This window comes from Simochromis diagramma, unplaced genomic scaffold, assembly GCF_900408965.1.
Source record: "Simochromis diagramma unplaced genomic scaffold, fSimDia1.1 OVJJ01000402.1, whole genome shotgun sequence".
Taxonomy (NCBI): Eukaryota; Metazoa; Chordata; class Actinopteri; order Cichliformes; family Cichlidae; genus Simochromis; species Simochromis diagramma.
This window is the reverse complement of record NW_024386972.1, coordinates 5,612,599-5,633,748: the sequence shown is the minus strand read 5'-3', so window position 1 is coordinate 5,633,748 and position 21,150 is coordinate 5,612,599. Positions and strand designations below refer to the sequence as shown.

At 44.7% G+C, this 21,150-nt stretch overlaps 2 protein-coding genes, 1 long non-coding RNA gene and 2 other non-coding genes across 6 annotated transcripts in view; 1 reads left to right on the top strand and 4 right to left on the bottom strand.

Moving 5' to 3' along the window:
* Positions 1-21,150, bottom strand: part of LOC120737906 (NAD(P)H dehydrogenase [quinone] 1-like) — a 42,420-nt gene that overhangs the window by 8,770 nt on the left and 12,500 nt on the right. The window contains exon 1 of one of the 2 annotated variants that reach the window (XM_040038817.1): positions 4,005-4,023. The exons of the other annotated variant lie outside the window; for it this stretch is intronic. Within the exon in view, the coding sequence (XP_039894751.1) occupies positions 4,005-4,008 (4 nt within the window). The 5' untranslated portion in view covers positions 4,009-4,023. Of the gene's footprint in view, positions 1-4,004; positions 4,024-21,150 lie in introns of those variants that run through there. 2 annotated transcript variants of the gene reach the window in all.
* trnai-uau lies at positions 445-538 on the bottom strand. The gene is made up of 2 exons: positions 501-538; positions 445-480 (listed from the first exon to the last, which is right to left on the bottom strand). It is a non-coding gene; the product is annotated as a tRNA-Ile (tRNA).
* On the top strand, positions 5,185-5,813 carry LOC120737913. Its single transcript, XR_005696868.1, has 2 exons — positions 5,185-5,445; positions 5,727-5,813. It is a non-coding gene; the product is annotated as an uncharacterized LOC120737913 (long non-coding RNA).
* Positions 14,909-15,002, bottom strand: trnai-uau. The gene is made up of 2 exons: positions 14,965-15,002; positions 14,909-14,944 (listed from the first exon to the last, which is right to left on the bottom strand). It is a non-coding gene; the product is annotated as a tRNA-Ile (tRNA).
* LOC120737911 (NAD(P)H dehydrogenase [quinone] 1-like) lies at positions 16,423-17,837 on the bottom strand. The gene is made up of 6 exons (XM_040038825.1): positions 17,719-17,837; positions 17,432-17,596; positions 17,231-17,358; positions 17,047-17,154; positions 16,870-16,971; positions 16,423-16,793 (listed from the first exon to the last, which is right to left on the bottom strand). The coding sequence occupies exons 1-6, from the start codon at positions 17,720-17,722 to the stop codon at positions 16,494-16,496; spliced, it is 807 nt and encodes a 268-aa protein (XP_039894759.1). The 5' UTR covers positions 17,723-17,837; the 3' UTR covers positions 16,423-16,493.

The window sequence follows — 21,150 nt, the reverse complement described above, 5'->3', positions numbered from 1 at the left end:
TGGGGGGCACAGGCCTTGAGGACGAGGGGACTCACTCCGTCTGGTCCAGCAGACTTGCCTGAGTGAAGTCTCCTCATTTGCATCTCAACCTGGTATTGAGTGAAGGTGATGGGTGGGGGAGGGGTGTCAGGAATCTCACAGGAGGCAACAGCGCCATGTGAAGAGAGAGGCTGGCACAGTCCTTAGTCACCCACGGCTTGTTATTTGGGTAACAATGAACAGTCTGAGCTGGAACAATGGAGTTGGTGCAGAAAGTTATGTAGTCTGTGATACACTCAGTAAGCCCATTGATGTCCTCGGCGTGAGGCTCACAAAGATACTTTCTTTGAAGAAAGTACACAAATTCACTTTATAATAGGCATACATGACATTTGTTGTCTCTTAAAGAAAACAGGTTAAGGAGAAATTTCTTTCCCCTTTAGGTAAAGATTAATTTCAAGAATCTACTCCAGGTGAGGTTTGAACTCACAACCTCGGCATAGCTCATCCCAATACTGTCATATAAGTACCACGTGCTAACCAATTGCACCACTGGAGCACATGCACAAAGCTTTGATTCCTTTCTCCCTTCATTCAATAGGAAGCCAATGTAGTGAAGTCAGAATCGGAGTGATACGATTAAATTTCCTTCTACCAGTTAAAAAACGTGCTGCGGCATTTTGCACTAATTGCAAGCGTGACAGGGTGCCCAACCCAACCCCAATTATAAGGGAACTGCAATAGTCCAAACGTGAGGTGATAAAAGCATGAATAACGGTTTCCAAATTGTGTTTGGAAAGGAAAGGCTTGACCTTCAATAGGTGTCTGAGGTGATAAAAAGACGATTTTACCACCCTATTTAAATGACCATCAAAGGAATTTTTAGTATTATATAAAACACGGGGGTTGTGTGAGTTGGCCGAAATAAGTTGAGAAAGACAGGCATGTTTATTGGCTTTAACCGCCTTCTGATAACTTTTCCAACTACTTTTTAAGGTTTCCAGACAGAATTGCAGCCTGTTTTTTCCGCTGTCTTTCACATCTCCCACATTGTTTTCTAATTTCTCGGGTGAAATCAGTTAGCCAAAACCTTGTCTTGGATTTACATTGTCTTAGTGTCAATGGGGCAACAACATCCAGCGCAGACTTACAAGCAAAATCAAAGTACAGAAGTAAGTCATTTGAGGTAGGCAACTCCGAAGAATATGACATGAGATTGTCAAACAATATAAAACTGTTCGGCAGTATCAGAACGAAGGGCACAATAATATCGAACAGGCACAGCCCAATTTGCAATGGCGTTAAGAGAAGCAATATCAAATAAAATAGGCATATGGTCGGAAAAAAACGCATCTTTAATACATACATTGCACACAGATAGATCATAAGATAAAACCAAGTCTAGCGTCTGTCCACATTCTTAAGTGGCACCATTTACAAATTGGACGAAATTAAAAGACTTTACTAAGTCCAGGTATTATTAAACACCGTGAATTAACAGTTTGGAGCACTAGAAGAAAGGGTGTACCCTGCCTCTTTTTTCATCTTGTTTAAGTCATCACAATTAAAACGCCTTGTAGTTGAGACATACTAAAAACACAGGAGTTTTAATAAAGAAAGATTTTAGGTAATATGTGAATGGCAAAATGTCTATTTTGTATTACTTATATTGAGTATACTTGATGTAATCAGTCTCTATTATTTGATAGTCTATGTATATTCTGTATATGTTTTTCCTATTTCACAATAGAGTGCTACCTAACACAACCTTTGTAGCAGTGACTGCAAGATCGCAGCACTGTAGCGCCAAAAGAGTTCCATTTATGAGCCTATAATAAATTACGGGGAAATAAATTTCAGGCCATTTAAGATATAAAATTGCCTCTGCAACAGGCTGGTTACCTACAGAGGTGGGGAAAGTATAATCGTTCTGTACTTAGGTAGAGGCACAGATACTAGTGCCAAACCCTCAGAAACACGGGGAGAATATGCAAATTCCACACAGAAAAACCCAAGGACGATGGTGGAATTGAACTCAGGTCCTTCTTACTGTAAGGCAACAATGCTAACCAACGTGCTGCTTCAAACTACTTACTCAAAGAAAAAATTAGCCTCTGAAATATACTCAAAATCAAAAGTCAAAGCTCTTTGGAGAACATTACTAGCAGCTATTTTTGTGCAAAGCTAAGTGAACACTGTGCTGTATGTATTATATAATAACAGTAAATGTGAATAAAGACTTTATTTCAGTGTAAGGTTGAGTCCTAATACATTGGGTGTACCTTGCCTGTTGTCCTATAGGTGCTGGGAAAGGTTCAAGTCCCAAGTCCCCATGCAGATGTGAGTTATGTATATATGGAAAATTAAACCAGAAAATGAACTGCAGAACAATTCTCTTTCCATACCAAAAGATTAGATAGATATAATGGTTACTCAATGAGAGTAACGTATTCTGAATACTTTGGATTACTTAATATATTATCATGGTGTTTACAACTACATGAATGTGACTTTTCAATACAGGGATCTGTCTTTTGACCATGACTAAAAAGAAAGTCACATTTCCTGTCCTCCCACATGCACAGCTGAGGTTTTTAAACATGGCAATCAGAATTCATCCAGTCTTGAAAGCTTGCCAAGTATCCTGTTATGTACATAGACCATTTTCTAGGTGGTTGAACTGTATGAAAGCAAGTGGTGCATTTAAAAATCACTTCTCAAACTGAAGTTACAATAAAGCAGCCTTTTTATTGCAGTAGACATTTTAAGACCAAGACATTACATTGACCCACTCCATTGTCAGAGCCCAGCCTTGGTCTGGCTGTTGGCTGGCAGTGGCTTGCCCATGTGGATCCCCACTGTGAGGCCAGACTCTTTGCTGGCATATTTCTCTTTGACCTCAGGCTTCAGCAGGAAACCCTTCTCCTTGTCAAAGTAATCCAAGGGAGCAAAGTACACAGTGGCTTCCCCACAGAGGTTTTGCAGTCGTGTGCGCCAGCCCTCCAGCATGGAGCTGCGAGATTCAGGAGAACCAGTAGCAGGATCCCAGAAGATCTGAGGGGCAAAAACCTGGAAGCCACAGTAGTTCAGGATCCCGTTCTGCACACAGGGAGGAGCAGCTGTTACCACATGACAGATCATTTCATGCTTGGCTCTGTTTATAGTGAGACCTCACCTGCAGTGGCCACAGTGTGACATTGATGTCACCATTGATGCCAGTGTCACTGTACACAGATTCAGGACAGTCAGTGGTGAAGGACAGCATGGCTTTCTTGTCCTGTACAGAGAGCAAGGAGTGAGCAAAGAGGGAGAGGACACAGCCTGAACACAGACATGTTGGTGGAGCTCTCACCTTGAAGATCCCCTCACTGTACCGCTTCTCCTCTGCGTAGGCAAAGCCCAACACCCGATCCATCCACCCCTTCATGATTGCAGGAACAGATGACCAGTACATGGGGAACTGGGAACACAGGTTTAATGGTCATTTTGATGTGGACACCTGTTAGCAGACCATACACATTTCCAGTCAGACACTACCTGAAAGATGACAAGGTCTGCCTCCTTGAGCTTCTCCTGCTCTTTTTTGATGTTATCTGCAATTCTGCCCTCCTCCCATGCAAATTTGATCTGATCTGCATAGCGGTCCGCTGCATTCTTCACACCACCTGCAACAAAAATTTAGTGTTTGCATCTGAAGACCAATCAAAGCATTCCTATACCTGCAGAGTATTTGTATACCAGTGATGTCCTCAGTAGTAGCAGCAGCTTTGAACTTCATGGCGTACAGGTCAGACACCTCTACAGTGCAGCCTTGAGCAGTCAGAGTTGCCACAGCAGCATCTTTGGCAGCAGCATTGAAAGAGGCAGGGCTTTCATGGGCATACACAATCAGCACTTTCTTGGCTGCAAAGCCAAACAAAAAATTGATAGAGTTCCAGTCAGATCACAAACATACAAATATTTCACATTGCTCAAAAGAAGAGACCAAACAAGTTTCAGCAGTTACCAGGAAGAAAAAGTCTTACCCATTCTCAAAACAACAGTAAATGATGAGTGTTCTCTCTAGCTGGTATAATAAGAGGAAAAAGGTGCCCATACTGAAGCAAAACACACCTGCTGCTTTTATACACACTTCGAGCAATACTTCACACAGATGCTGTCAATCAGCAATCAGCCTCATGAGTCAGCCAGCTGCTACTGCGGGATTTTCTCTCAGGTTTCCCATTTTGTACAGAAACTTGGGCATAACTCTGAGATTAACCTAAACCTTCAGCCCAGTTCAAACACAAGATTCATTTATAAGTCATAGTCATCTTAGTTTCACTCATTCTACAGTGCCATCATGTGGTCAAAGTGTCCTTTCAGTGTAGGAGCTATGGTACATGGTTTAAGTCACCATAACGTACCTTCTTCTAGAAAGTTGGTTCTGTTCATCTGGATGGTTTGTTTATAGTGGAAGGAACCTTTTGTCAGTCATCCATGTGAGCTTTTTGGTGAGAATCGGCTGATTTGAGGTTTTTCCAACATTAGAAACGCACCTTTGCACAATGTCTGAACGTTCCATCAGTATGTATGAATATGCAAATTGTCATGACCATAGACCAGGAGCATATTCGCAGCGAGATAGTATCTGCAACCACAGCACCCTTCCTTGGTTCCCATTTCAGATCAGTTCAATTCAATTCAGTTCAATTCAGTTCAGTTCAAGTTCAGTTCAATTCAATTCAATTCAATTCAATTCAATTCAATTCAATTTTATTTATACAGTGCAGTTTTAAATATTCTGGGAGACACAAGTCAGCCTGCAGTCTAAGAGAAAAGAGCTCTAATAGGGTGATATGATACTAGAAAGTCACTGAGTTAAGATGGGGCCTGATTATTGAAGACCTTGTATGTAAGGAGCCAGATTTTGAATTTGGTTCTGGATTTAACAGGTAGCCAGTGAAGGGAAGCCAATATAGGAGAAATATGCTCTCTCTGTCTACTCCCTGTCAGTGCTCTTGCTGCAGCATTTTGGATCAGCTGAAGGCTTTTCAGGGCGTTTTTAGGACATCCTGATAATAATGAATTACAGTTGGCCAGCCTAAAAGTATTAATTAATGAACTATTTTTTCAGCATCACACTGAGAGAGGATCTTTCTAATAAATATATGTGTTCCCTTCCATTTGCGCAAGATATTGCGCAAATGGAAGAAAGCAGTCCTACTGTTAGAAAGCCCACTGTTTACACATTATTTGCTTGGTTGAAGTGTTGTGGTTTGTTTATAGATAGTGTTTGCGCTGTGGAAATTGATATGTCCTACGTCATTGAACTCACCATATCTATGCTGACGCTCCTTGAATGCACCACTCTGTGCCGTGTGCTGCTAGTCTGCCTTGTAGCTGCTGATAGCCAGCATTGCTCCTTGTGTCCTCTCATCAGCATTTCGTGGGTTTTGGTTTATTGCTGTGTGTGAATGCCAGAAGGTGGGTTCTGTTTACATGATGTTGCGTATGTCAGATGCTATTGTGTGTATTTGTTCCCTCGTGACTATGCTAATGTTATCTTATGCTAATGCACTAATACGCTATGTAAGCTACTAAGCTAGTTAATGCTAATTATAAATCTTGTGTAATTATTGAAGTTGTTATAGATGTGAGTATTGAATACAGTTCCTTGTGCTATCTCTGTGCTAGAATAATGTCTGGGCATGTTGAATGTTTTATGTGTGCTGTACTGATAGTTGCTTTATGTATCGTTACTACAGACCACAGCTGAATAAATCTCCTAAACTTGGAAGCTGCCTCCGTGTTCTTTAACCGGAACACACCCACCATACCTTGCCGCTCTAAATCAAATCAGCTAAACTCCCGGGGACAACATTCTCTCCATTTTATGGTCCTTCGAGCCGGATTAGAGTACTGATTAAGGTATGGAACAGACAGATGTTCAGGCTGACTCAGCACCCCCACGTGTTTCGCAGAGAGAGCGACGGCCACCTGCTTACCTGACCGATTATGAGGTTTCAACACTCCCTCCTGAGGGACAAACTCAAACCAAGCAACCGGCTACTGCTTCCCAGTGTTCACATAGTGGTAAAACACGCTCATCCCAGAGGAGCTCCAGCTCCAGATCCACAAAGGCATCACGCTCGTCGATAGGCAGATTCCCTTCCCACGCCTTATCAGACCTGGAAACAGCCCAGCTCGAAGAGCGAGTGAAGCAGATGGAACTTGAGGAATTCCAGCAGCACCTAGAAGAGGATCAACAAGTCGAATATGAATGTCAACGACTTCAAGCTCAAGCCAGAGAGGCCCAGCAGCTACAGGAAGAAGCCATTAGAACTCAAGAGTCGTTGAGCAGACAGCTGGAGAGGCGACGACAGCTAAAAAAGAGGGTAAACGAGTTGGAGATAGCCAAGATGGTTACTTCTCTCCTTAAAGAGAAAGCACAAGAACCCAGTGGTTCCAGAGTCTCACCATGCCCATCGGAGAATAGTAATTCGAGCACCCATGCAGCTCTACCTTCAGTCGGTCCCGTGGGTCAGCCTCCTGTACCGCTAGTCGCTCCACCCTCAACACTTACTGTGGCTCAGCCTCCAGCGCCCGTGATAGCTCCACCTCCAGTAACCATGGCCTCGCATCCATTGCATTCTCAATGCATGCCCCAAGTGCTGCACCCAACTGTTCCAGCTGGACCTCGGTCTACTACCTTTGCGCCTGATATCTCTTACCAGGCATCTACTCCATTCTCAGTTCAGCCATCGCAGTACGCTCGTGCAGCCTGCACTAACCCTGCCAAAACAGAGTTATCTTGCACTCCCACCCGGACTAAGTCCGAGCTACATCAACTACCGACAGCTAATGCGTACCCTTTCCTCGCCACAGGTCATGGCATTCCCAAACCTATGATTCCCTCCTTTGAGAGTGGCCGTGAAAGTGACTTTGCCTTATTGAAAATGGCCCTTGACAACCTGTTGAACAGTCATCCACACCTGAATGAGCAGTATAAATATCAAGTGCTGCTTGGGCACCTACGGCTACCTAGTGCAATCCAGCTAGCTAAGGCATACATGCACGACCCAATGCCGTACACCACAGCCATGCACGCCCTGCAGGACAAGTATGGGCAACCCCGTCAGCTCGTCCAAAGTGAATTGGGCACAATTCTGAATGCTCCAGCTATCAAATTCGGCGACGCAGAAGCCTTTGATGCATTTGCCTTGTCTATCCAATCTCTAGTAGGGATGCTTAGGACACTAGAGGGCCAGAACGGCTTTGAGCTAAGATGTGGGTCTCATGTCGACCGACTACTGAGTAAGATGCCACCCAGTTATCGCGATGGGTTTGTAGAGCATTGCCTGAACCAAGGCATTCTTCGGACAGGTACTGACCAAACCTATACCCTGCCTGATCTGAGTTCCTGGCTGCAGATGAAATCCCAAGCGAAGCGCATCGCAGGTAGAGCTGCTTCACTCTATAGTCCTGAAGCTTATAAGCCGACAAAGAAAGACCAGCGTCTTCCCAATAAACCAAAGGAGAAATCTACAGCCTTCTTCCTGACTTCCCGGGAGACCCCCAGCGCAGAAGGGAGTTCTTTCCGACCAAAGACCTCATCCAGACCAAAACCATACTGTCCGCACTGCGAGAATAAGGAGCATTTCCTGAACGCTTGTGTAGAGTTTAAGAAACTGACCACTGACCAGATGGTGAGGTGGTTAACTGATGAACAGCAGTGCTGGAAATGTGGAAGAACTCACCAGCCGGAGGTTTGCACCCTCAAACGACCTTGTAATACCTGCAGAGAGCAACACCTGACTGTACTGCATGATGCTGTCCAGCAGATCCAGAAGAGTGTGCTCATGATGACTGCTCCGACTACAACAGTGTACTTGGATAGGCCAAATCGTTCCCCCAAGGTGATGCTGAAGGTTGTAAAGGTTTTGCTGTACAACAGGGACCAAACATTGGAGACTCATGCAATACTTGATGATGGCTCAGAACGAAGCATCATTTTACCACAAGCTGTTCGACGCTTAAAACTCACCCCAGAGCCTGAGACGCTTACCCTGCAGACTGTCCACCAAGAGGTAGTGCAGCTTCGTGGCGCCTCAGTCTCCTTCCAAGTGTCTTCCCCCTACAAACCTGGGGAGAAGTATCATATACAAAGGGCATTCACCGCCGATGCCCTTGGTCTCTCAGAACATTCCTATCCGGTGAGGATTCTCCAACGCCGCTATAAACACCTGCGTGACTTACCTCTGCCTTTGGTAGACCATGTTCAACCTCTGCTGCTTATCGGCTCTGACATGCCTCATCTCCTGGCCCCTACAGAACCAGTTCATCTGGGCCCGACAGGGGACCCATCGCTGTCCATACCAAGCTTGGTTGGTCGCTCCAAGGTCCCATCAGTATCGACCAGACTCCTGCAACTGAGCAGCAGTGCCTGTTCACAACAACCGTTGTGCCAACCAGTGAGCTTTTCAGGAATGTTGAGCGTCTCTGGCAGATTGACACACTCCCTTATGTGAGCGAGAAGCAGGTAACCCGATCGAAGCAAGATCAGCAAGCTCTGAACCTACTCCAGACATCCACTATCAGGGTCACTGTCGATGGGACACAGAGGTATGCCACACCACTGCTTCGTCGCGCCAACTCCGCCACGCTTCAAGCTCCTATGGACGCAGTCTTGCCAAGTCTGCGCAGTACAGAGAGGAGACTTGTCAAAGACCCACAACGTGCCGAAGTGTATTGTCAGGAGATTCAGAAGCTAGAGAAGTTGGGCTATGTAGCTGTGGTGCCACATGAGATAGCTAGAACCACTGCAGAATCCTGGTTCATACCTCACCACATGGTGCGACACAATAACAAGGACAGGATCGTCTTTAACTGCTCTTTCCAGTACGAAGGGAAGTCCCTCAACTCTATTCTCCTCCCTGGACCTGCCCTAGGTCCATCTTTGCTAGGAGTTCTTCTTCGGTTTCGACAGTATCCAGTTGCTGTGAGTGGCGACATCAAAGGTATGTTCCACCAGATACGCCTGTTGCCAGCAGACAAACCAGTGCTGCGCTTCCTCTGGCGGGACATGAAGAGGAATGAAGAGCCGAAGATCTATGAATGGCAAGTGCTACCATTTGGCACTACATGCAGTCCTTGCTGCGCCATCTATGCACTGCAGCAGCACGTCCGGGACACTTGTGGGTCCAATCATGACCTCGTCCATTGTGTAGAGCAGTCGTTCTACGTGGATAACTGTCTCCGCAGCACCCACTCCCAAGAGGAGGCTAAGGCCCTAGTCGACAGTCTGCGCCAGCTGCTCCACACCGGGGACTTTGAGATACGTCAATGGGCCAGCAACATCCCTGCTGTCATTGAACATCTTCCATCCAATGTCAGATCTGAGAGTAGTGACCTATGGCTCTCTCAGTCTAGCACGGACCTTTGGGAGCCAACTCTGGGATTGACATGGGATTGCCTTCGTGACTCCTTCAAATACAGACATCGACTGGGGGAGAGAACTGAACCCACACTGAGGAACGTCTACAAAACACTTGCGTGTCAGTATGATCCGCTAGGTTATATAGTACCGTTCACCACACGGGCCAAGATTCTGGTACAGGATCTTTGGAAGGACCAGCTCGGCTGGGACGACCCGATCCAGCCACCTAGCCTTCGTGACAGATGGCTTGCCTGGGAAAAGGAGATTCCTGATCTTATCCAAATGGAAATCCCCAGATGTTATGCACCAGCGTCTGCTGATTCATCTGCCTCGAGCAGAGATCTCCACATCTTTTGCGACGCTTCCGAGAGAGCGTATGGGTCTGTCGCTTACCTACGGACAGAAACTGCTCAGAAGGAAGTCTATGTTGCCTTTGTAATGGCTAGATCCCGAGTGGCCCCAAAGAAACAGTTGTCCATGCCACGGTTGGAGCTAAGTGCCGCTCTCACTGGTGCACAACTAGCTGGTCTCCTTCAAGCTGAGCTCACGCTGCCCAATCGAAAGGTTATTCTGTGGTCGGACTCTACTACCGTTCTCCACTGGATCAAGTCAGAATCTTGCAGCTATAAAGTTTTTGTGGGCACGCAGGTGGCAGAGATCCAGAGTCTTACAGATGGGAGTACCTGGAGATATGTGGATAGCGCGAATAACCCCGCTGATGACATTACCCGGGGCAAGACCTTGAAGGAGCTGTCACGACCACACCGGTGGCACCAAGGCCCTGAGTTTTTACGTCAATCCGAGGAACATTGGCCGACCAGCCCACCAGTATATCCAGAGCCAGAGGATGGTGAGCTGAAGAAATCATATTTCTGTGGACAGGTTAGGGTTAACTCCTGCCCTCAACTTCCTGAAATCAGCCTGTTCTCTACCTGGAAGGATCTCATGAAGACAACAGCGCGGTCCCTACATGGGGCGGCTGACCCAAATTCAAGCTCGCACAGTGAAGCAGATGATTACATCAAAGCTGAGAAACTCCTCCTGATGAAGGCCCAGTCAGAGTCATTCCCAGATGAGGCTAATGCACTCAGGTCTGGCAGACCATTGCCAATCAACAGCCGTTTGAACTCCTTATCACCCGAATATGATAAGGATACGGAACTCATCAGAGTTGGTGGAAGGTTACGAAGAGTTGAGCAGCTGGAGCTAGACACGATCCACCCGATCATACTGGACCCAAAACATCCTCTGACTAAGCTCATCATCCAAGATTTTGATGAGACCCTCCTTCATCCTGGACCAGAAAGAGTGTTGGCTGAACTACGTCGCCGGTTCTGGATCCTCCGGGGGAGGGAAGCAGTCAGACGGTATCAGAGGGACTGCAGGCACTGTCAGGCTTGGCGTGCCAATCCTTCCATTCCAAAGATGGCAGATCTGCCACCAGCTCGTCTGCGTCTGTATAAACCACCCTTTTACTCGACTGGAGTCGATTGTTTTGGACCCTTTACCGTGAAAATTGGACGTCGAACAGAGAAGCGTTGGGGCATAGTCTTCAAATGCATGACGACCCGCTGTGTGCATCTAGACCTCCTCGAGAGCCTTGACACTGACTCCTTTCTGATGTCATTAAGGCGCTTTATTGCCAGAAGAGGCAAACCCTTTGAGCTCCTGTGTGACAATGGGACAAATTTTGTCGGTGGAGCCCGAGAGCTCCATGAGGCCTTTGAGACCATGGCGCCTCAGTTGAAGGAGCGTTTGGCAGAGCAGCAGATTGCTTTCCGTTTCAACCCTCCCAGTGCTCCTCACTTCGGTGGTGCCTGGGAGAGAGAGGTCAGGTCCGTAAAAACCGCTCTTAAGGTCGTACTCAAGGAGCAGACAGTCCCTGAAACTGTGCTTCGTACGGTCTTTGTGGAAGTGGAAGGCATCGTAAATGCTAAGCCTCTCGGCTACGTCTCATCAGACATAGCAGATCCAGACCCCATCACACCTAACATCCTGCTGATGGGACGCTATGATGCATCACTCCCTCAAGTGGTTTACGATCCCAGTAACCTTATTGGGAGTCGCAGATGGAGACATAGTCAAGTTCTTGTCGACCATTTCTGGTCCCGATTCATCCGTCACTACCTGCCTAACTTGCAAGAGAGACAGAAGTGGCAGAAGGATGCGGAATGCCTCAAACCGGACCAAGTGGTGCTCATAGTTGATCCTCAGCTCCCAAGAGCTTTATGGCCTGTTGGTAAGGTAACGACTACTTACCCTGGAGCTGATGGACGCATCCGGACTGCTGCCGTTAAGGTCAAATATCGAACGTATATTCGACCGGTAGCCCGCTTGGTCTCACTCCCTATGCTTGAAGATGATAAGGATCCACGTACTTGAGTGGCCTTCTACCTTGGATTCGACTGTCTGTGCAGACAGTTGGGGGCGGCTGTGTTAGAAAGCCCACTGTTTACACATTATTTGCTTGGTTGAAGTGTTGTGGTTTGTTTATAGATAGTGTTTGCGCTGTGGAAATTGATATGTCCTACGTCATTGAACTCACCATATCTATGCTGACGCTCCTTGAATGCACCACTCTGTGCCGTGTGCTGCTAGTCTGCCTTGTAGCTGCTGATAGCCAGCATTGCTCCTTGTGTCCTCTCATCAGCATTTCGTGGGTTTTGGTTTATTGCTGTGTGTGAATGCCAGAAGGTGGGTTCTGTTTACATGATGTTGCGTATGTCAGATGCTATTGTGTGTATTTGTTCCCTCGTGACTATGCTAATGTTATCTTATGCTAATGCGCTAATACGCTATGTAAGCTACTAAGCTAGTTAATGCTAATTATAAATCTTGTGTAATTATTGAAGTTGTTATGGATGTGAGTATTGAATACAGTTCCTTGTGCTATCTCTGTGCTAGAATAATGTCTGGGCATGTTGAATGTTTTATGTGTGCTGTACTGATAGTTGCTTTATGTATCGTTACTACAGACCACAGCTGAATAAATCTCCTAAACTTGGAAGCTGCCTCCGTGTTCTTTAACCGGAACACACCCACCATACCTTGCCGCTCTAAATCAAATCAGCTAAACTCCCGGAGACAACATTCTCTCCATTTTACCTACATATTTATTTTATGTATGCACTGAAGGACATATCCTGGTCAAAATGACTCAAAGGTTCCTGACAGTTTTACTGGAGTCCAAATTCATCCATCCAAATAGAATATTATGGTCAACAGTATCGAACGCTGCACTAAGGTCTAGCAGGACAAGCACAGAGACGAGTCCACTGTCAGAGGCCATAAGAAGATCATTTGTAACCTTCACTAAAGCTGTTTCTGTGCTGTGATGAGCTCTGAAACCTGACTGAAACTCTTCAAATAAGCCTTTCTTCTGCAGATGACCTGTTAGCTTGTTGACAACTACTCTTTCAAGAATTCTTGAGATAAAAGAAAGGTTGGAGATTGACCTGTAACTAGCTAAGTAAGAGAGTAAGAGATTACTTTTTAGGTAATAGTTTAACTACTGCTAGCTTGAAGGCCTGCGGTATAGAGCCGATTATGAGAGATGGGTTGATCATATTTAAGATTGAAGCATAAATTAATGGCAGGATTCTTGGAGCAGTCTCGTCGGAATGGGGTCTAAAAGACACATTGATGGTTTGGAGGATTTAATTACTGAAGTTAACTCAGAAAGATTAATTGGAGAAAAAGACTAAATGAATACAAATTGTACTGAAATTAGATGGATATAATATTACGTCTGTGAGATGATTAAAGTTTTGTTTGTAAAGAAATTCATGAAATCATTTCTAGTTATCATTAAAGGAATGGTTGGCTTAACAGAGCTCTGAATTTTTGTCAGTCTGGCTACAGTGCTGAAGAGAAACCTTGACTCCGCGCTCAAACCAGCGTTCCTCCCTGTCCAGGATGTGTACATCCTCATCACTGAAAGAGTGTCCACTGGCCTGTAGGTGTAAATAGACTGCAGAGTCCTGGCTTGACGAGGTAGCTCTTCTGTGTTGTGCCAGCTGCTTCACCGGAGGTTGTTTGGTTTCTCTGATGTATAAATCCTGGCAATCCTACTTGCACTTAACAGCGTACAGTATATTACTCTGTTTGTGTCGAGGGACCCGATCCTTGGGGTGGACCAATTTTTGGTGCAGCGTGTTTTGGGGATCAAAAGTAACCGAGACGCGGCATTTAAGAGGAAATGTGTCTCAACTGTTCTGATACTCCTGACACATACGAGATCACTAAGGGTTTTTGCTTAGGCAGCAGTTGTCCTTCTCTCCTGGATTGGTTGGAGCTTTCTTTAGGCCCCTGGTTTGAGCGGGGAGTCAAGGAGGCCATTTGCGTGAAAAGGGAAAGACCATCTCTGAATCGAGGAGGGGGCCTAAGGGTAGATCTTTTGCCATCTTACAATGCTGTGATTGCAGCCATTCCCCAACTCTCTGTGAATGGTACTCATGGCCATTGATCAATGGGCTTTGATCAATGGGCTTTAATCAGTAAGCTTTGATCAGTGGTTGCTGATCAATCGTCATGACAATTTGCATATTAATGATCAAGGAACTGACCTCTGTGCAAATGTACTGTTTATAAGCTGGGGAAACTTGCAGTCAGCTGAGACTGAAGAAGTCACTTGGAAGAGTGACGAAACGTTTCTCCCATTGAAAACACTACGTTCAGATGAACAGAATCAACCTTACCTGGATCATTGAGCATGCATCAAGAGATTTTTAGTTTGTTGTTTAGGAGCTGACACAGTCTCTAAGGGGATGGGGTTTGGAGGATAACCGGAAAAGAGAAGCTGCAGAGAGGCATGTAAAACTGCAACTCTGCTTCCTGGTCCCAGTTCTGGATAGTCACATTTTGGGGGTTTAATCAACTTGGCCAGATTTCTAGAAATGAGAGCTGCTCCATCCAAAGTGGGATGGATGCCGTCTTTCCAAACAAGACCAGGTTTCCTCCAGAAAGTTTCCCAGTTATCTATAAAGCCCACATCATTTTTTGGACACCACTCAGACAGCCAGCAATTTAAGGAGAACATGTGGCTAAACATGTCACTGCCGGTTGGGGAGGGGAACAGAGAAAACTACACAATCCAACATTGTTTTGGCAAAGTTACACACCGATTCAGTATTGATTTTAGTGACTTCCTATTGATGTAACCGAGTATATCATTATGGGATATGGCATATATCTATAAGTTTTTAATTACATTTTCTGACAAGCTACACAAAAACACCACCGTATGTTGCAACAAGAACAGGAAGCTATACTCTACCACAAAGAGAGCACCACCCTTTCAACCTGGCACCAGCTTTTCCCTTCAATGGCCCCCTCAACTCCTCTTCAAGGTGAGTCAAGCGGTTCTCTTTTTGAAGAAAGCAGACAGTAGTGCTGTCAGTAGCATTTGCCTACATGAGATTTGTTATTTTCTCAAGAAACAAGGACACATTTTTTTTCCTTGAGCATTTATCTATTGGCATTAGGTAAAAAAAAAAAATAGCTTGAACACTCTGCTCCAGGTGAGGCTTGAACTCACAACCTCGGCATTGCTCTGCCCAATACTGTCATATAAGTACCACGCGCTAACCAATTGCGCCACTGGAGCTCTGAAAAAAAAAAAGCCATTCATGGACCTATAATAAATCAAAGAAAAATTAATGAACAAATGAGTACTAGGCTTGAGATAGGCTGGCAGCCTGTCTAGGGTGTGTACCGCCTCTTTTTGTTTGTTGTGTATTTTTGTCATTCAAGGACCATGGACATAGAGCCACAACATTGCTCTGTCTGATACTATCATACATGCACTGATTGGAGCACCACAAGAAAGGGTGTACCCCGCCTCATCTTAACGCTTAAAGTACAAGATACTTGTTTATAACTCAGCATACAAATAGGCTGAATTATTCGACAATCTGTTTATGTAGTATTTATTGCATATTTTCCTATTTCATATATGGGTGTTAGCCAACACAACCTTTGTAGCAGTAACCTACAAGAGTTTTTCTATCATAAATGTGGAGAAGCATGAAGCCACTGCTCCAAGTGAGGCTTCAACTCTCACCCTCAGCATTGCTCAGCCAAATACTGTCATATAAGTACCGCGCGCTAACCGATTGTGCCACTGGAGCTGCATTCAAATCTGGAGCATTCATGTACCTATTTACAAAATTAAGGAGAAATGAGAAATTTCACACCATAGGATATAAAATGGACTGTACAACAGGCCAGTTTCCTATTTAGGATGTACCCTACCTCTTGCCCAATGAGAGTTGGGATAGGTTCCAGCCCTGAATCGGTATCAGTTGGTGAATGGACCAAAACCAGAAAATGTATTGCAGAAAAATGAAATTTTGGATGTAATTGGACCCAGTGTTTTTAGGTTGCCGGCTTCAGGACAACTATTCCCATTTCTCTCAAAGACATCTTATGTTGGAATTTTGCATATACGAAATTCTAAATAGCTAATGAGTTAAAATATATTTAGATGTGTCATTTTTGGCCTTCTTTTGACCACTACTGAAAGGTAATGGTGGTACTGGCTGACCACACCTTCATATTTTAAAGTGCCACATTTCCCCTCTGCTCACATGCTGAAAATTACTTGATAATTGAGCTCCTCCCTCCCCTTGATGAAAAGCACCAACATTCCCCACAATTCCAGCAGTGGTGCTACTGGTAGAGAGACAGTACCTGTACAGGAAAGAGGCAATGAAGCAGTGCCAAGTGAACCATGAAGGTGACGACACCATCATGTTCTAGATGGTGTAGTGAGCTGGATGGATCAAGCCGTCACTCAGCATGCTAATGCCACATTGCATCAGTTCTTTGTGTACCATTGCCAGCTCACATTTCTGGTATACAACAAAGCCCCAAGTGTCAATTTGGTCAGTGTTGGATAATGACACCAGTCTTGAAAGCCTACAGAGACAGCTTTGTGTATCCTGTTATGTATATGTATCATTTTCTAGATGGTTGAACTGTATGAAACCAAGTGGTGCATTTGAAACTCATTGCTCAAACTGAAGTTCCAATAAAGCAGCCTTTTTATTGCAGCACACATTTTAAGACCAAGACATTACATTGACCCACTCCATCGTCAGAGCCCGGCCTTGGTCTGGCTGTTGGCTGGCAGTGGCTTGCCCATGTGGATCCCCACTGTGAGGCCAGACTCTTTGCTGGCATATTTCTCCTTGACCTCAGGCTTCAGCAGGAAACCCTTCTCCTTGTCAAAGTAGTCCAAGGGAGCAAAGTACACAGTGGCTTCCCCACAGAGGTTTTGCAGTCGTGTGCGCCAGCCCTCCAGCATGGAGCTGCGAGATTCAGGAGAACCAGTAGCAGGATCCCAGAAGATCTGAGGGGCAAAAATCTGGAAGCCACAGTAGTTCAGGATCCCGTTCTGCACACAGGGAGGAGCAGCTGTTACCACATGACAGATCATTTAATGCTTGGCTCTGTTTATAGTGAGACCTCACCTGCAGTGGCCACAGTGTGACATTGATGTCACCATTGATGCCAGTGTCACTGTACACAGATTCAGGACAGTCAGTGGTGAAGGACAGCATGGCTTTCTTGTCCTGTACAGAGAGCAAGGAGTGAGCAGAGAGGGAGAGGACACAGCCTGAACACAGACATGTTGGTGGAGCTCTCACCTTGAAGATCCCCTCACTGTACCGCTTCTCCTGTGCGTAGGCAAAGCCCAACACCCGATCCATCCACCCCTTCATGATTGCAGGAACAGATGACCAGTACATGGGGAACTGGGAACACAGGTTTAATGGTCATTTTGATGTGGACACCTGATCAGCGACATACACATTTCCAGTCAGGCACTACCTGAAAGATGACAAGGTCTGCCTCCTTGAGCTTCTCCTGCTCTTTTTTGATGTCTTCTGCAAGTCTGCCCTCCTCCCATGCCAATTTAATCTGATCTGCATAGCAGTCCTCTGCAGTCTTCACACCACCTGCAACAAAAATTTAGTGTTTGCATCTGAAGAACAATCAAACCATTCCTATACCTGCAGAATATTTGTATACCAATGATGTCCTCAGTAGTAGCAGCAGCTTTGAACTTCATGGCGTACAGGTCAGACACCTCTACAGTGCAGCCTTGAGCAGTCAGAGTTGCCACAGCAGCATCTTTGGCAGCAGCATTGAAAGAGGCAGGGCTTTCATGGGCATACACAATCAGCACTTTCTTGGCTGCAAAGCCAAACAAAAAATTGATAGAGTTCCAGTCAGATCACAAACATACAAATATTTCACATTGCTCAAAAGAAGAGACCAAACAAGTTTCAGCAGTTACCAGGAAGAAAAAGTCTTACCCATTCTCAAAACAACAGTAAATGATGAGTGTTCTCTCTAGCTGGTATAATAAGAGGAAAAAGGTGCCCATACTGAACACACCTGCTGCTTTTATACACACTTCGAGCAATACTTCATACAGATGCTGTCAATCAGCAATCAGCCTCATGAGTCAGCCAGCTGGTACTGCGGGATTTTCTCTCAGGTTTCCCATTTTGTACAGAAACTTGGGCATAACTCTGAGATTAACCTAAACCTTCAGCCCAGTTCAAACACAAGATTCATTTATAAGTCATATTTGTCTTAGTTTCACTCATTCTACAGTGCCATCATGTGGTCAAAGTGTCCTTTCAGTGTAGGAGCTATGGTACATGGTTTAAGTCACCATAACGTACCTTCTTCTAGAAAGTTGGTTCTGTTCATCTGGATGGTTTGTTTATAGTGGAAGGAACCTTTTGTCAGTCATCCATGTGAGCTTTTTGGTGAGAATCGGCTGATTTGAGGTTTTTCCAACATTAGAAACGCACCTTTGCACAATGTCTGAACGTTCCATCACTTACTTGCAACTGGCCATGAGGTCAGTCAGTATGTATGAATATGCAAATTGTCATGACCATAGACCAAGAGCATATTCGCAGCGAGATAGTATCTGCAACCACAGCACCATTCCTCAGTTCCCATTTCAGATCAGTTCAATTCAATTCAATTCAATTCAATTCAATTTTATTTATACAGTGCAGTTTTAAATATTCTGAGAGACACAAGTCAGCCTGCAGTCTCAGAGAAAAGAGCTCTAATAGGGTGATATGGTACTAGAAAGTCACTGAGTTAAGATGGGGCCTGATTATTGAAGACCTTGTATATAAGGAGCCAGATTTTGAATTTGGTTCTGGATTTAACAGGTAGCCAGTGAATGGAAGCCAATATAGGAGAAATATGCTCTCTCTGTCTACTCCCTGTCAGTAGTCTTGCTGCAGCATTTTGGATCAGCTGAAGGCTTTTCAGGGCGTTTTTAGGACATCCTGATAATAATGAATTACAGTTGGCCAGCCTAAAAGCATTAATTAATGAACTATTTTTTCAGCATCACACTGAGAGAGGATCTTTCTAATAAATATATGTGTTCCCTTCCATTTGCGCAATATCTTTAAAGATATTGCGCAAATGGAAGAAAGCAGTCCTACATATTTATTTAATGTATGCACTGAAGGACATATCCTGGTTAAAATGACTCAAAGGTTCCTGACAGTTTTACTGGAGCCCAATTTCATCCATCCAAATAGAATATTATGGTCAACAGTATCGAACGCTGCACTAAGGTCTAGCAGGACAAGCACAGAGACGAGTCCACTGTCACAGGCCATAAGAAGATCATTTGTAACCTTCACTAAAGCTGTTTCTGTGCTGTGATGAGCTCTGAAACCTGACTGAAACTCTTCAAATAAGCCTTTCCTCTGCAGATGACCTGTTAGCTTTTTGACAACTACTCCTTCAAGAATTCTTGAGATAAAAGAAAGGTTGGAGATTGACCTGTAACTAGCTAAGTAAGAGAGTAAGAGATTACTTTTTAGGTAATAGTTTAACTACCGCTAGCTTGAAGGCCTGCGGTACAGAGCCGATTATGAGAGATGGGTTGATCATATTTAAGATTGAAGCATAAATTAATGGCAGGATTCTTGGAGCAGTCTTGTAGAAATGGGGTCTAAAAGACACATTGATGGTTTGGAGGAATTAATTACTGAAGTTAACTCAGAAAGATTAATTGGAGAAAAAGACTAAATGAATACAAATTGTACTGAAATTAGATGGATATAATATTACGTCTGTGAGATGTAATATTATGAATTCATATTCATGAATTTCTTTGTTTGTAAAGAAATTCATGAAATCATTTCTAGTTATCATTAAAGGAATGGTTGGCTTAACAGAGCTCTGAATTTTTGTCAGTCTGGCTACAGTGCTGAAGAGAAACCTTGACTCCGCGCTCAAACCAGCGTTCCTCCCTGTCCAGGATGTGTACATCCTCATCACTGAAAGAGTGTCCACTGGCCTGTAGGTGTAAATAGACTGCAGAGTCCTGGCTTGACGAGGTAGCTCTTCTGTGTTGTGCCAGCTGCTTCACCGGAGGTTGTTTGGTTTCTCTGATGTATAAATACTGGCAATCCTACTTGCACTTAACAGCGTACAGTATATTACTCTGTTTGTGTCGAAGGACCCGATCCTTGGGGTGGACCAATTTTTGGTGCAGCGTGCTTTGGAGTTCAAAAGTAACCGAGACGCGGCGTTTAAGAGGAAATGTGTCTCAACTGTTCTGATACTCCTGACACATACGAGATCACTAAGGGTTTTTGCTTAGGCAGCAGTTGTCCTTCTCTCCTGGATTGGTTGGAGCTTTCTTTAGGCCCCTGGTTTGAGCGGGAAGTCAAGGAGATCATTTACGTGAAAAGGGAAAGACCATCTCTGAATCGAGGAGGGGGCCTAAGGGTAGATCTTTTGCCATCTTACATGCTGTGATTGCAGCCATTCCCCAACTCTCTGTGAATGGTACTCATGGCCACTGATCAGTGGGCTTTGATCAATGGGCTTTAATCAGTAAGCTTTGATCAGTGGTTGGTGATCAATCGTCATGACAATTTGCATATTAATGATCAAGGAACTGACCTCTGTGCAAATGTACTGTTTATAAGCTGGGGAAACCTGCAGTCAGCTGAGACTGCAGAAGTCACTTGGAAGAGTGACAAAACGTTTCTCCCATTGAAAACACTACGTTCAGATGAACAGAATCAACCTTTTGGGATTTACTTACCTGGATCATTGAGCATGCATCAAGAGATTTTTAGTTTGTTGTTTAGGAGCTGACACAGTCTCTAAGGGGATGGGGTTTGGAGGATAACCGGAAAAGAGAAGCTGCAGAGAGGCATGTAAGACTGCAACTCTGCTTCCTGGTCCCAGTTCTGGATAGTCACATTTTGGGGGTTTAATCAACTTGGCCAGATTTCTAGAAATGAGAGCTGCTCCATCCAAAGTGGGATGGATGCTGTCTTTCCAAACAAGACCAGGTTTCCTCCAGAAAGTTTCCCAGTTATCTATAAAGCCCACATCATTTTTTGGACACCACTCAGACAGCCAGCAATTTAAGGAGAACATGTGGCTAAACATGTCACTGCTGGTTGGGGAGGGGAACAGAGAAAACTACACAATCCAACATTGTTTTGGCAAAGTTACACACCGATTCAGTATTGATTTTAGTGACTTCCTATTGATGTAACCGAGTATATCATTATGGGATATGGCATATATCTATAAGTTTTTAATTACATTTTCTGACAAGCTACACAAAAACACCACCGTATGTTGCAACAAGAACAGGAAGCTCTACCACAAAGAGAGCACCACCCTTTCAACCTGGCACCAGCTTTTGCCTTCAATGACCCCCTCAACTCCTCTTCAAG

Bases quoted from the DNA above. Each gene is read 5' to 3' on its own strand.
- LOC120737911 (XM_040038825.1), bottom strand. The intron at 17,155-17,230 runs GTAGTGCCTGAC...CTGTGTTCCCAG, and splicing joins CAGACCTTGTCATCTTTCAG to TTCCCCATGTACTGGTCATC. The intron at 16,972-17,046 runs GTGAGAGCTCCA...CTCTCTGTACAG, and splicing joins ACAGTGAGGGGATCTTCAAG to GACAAGAAAGCCATGCTGTC.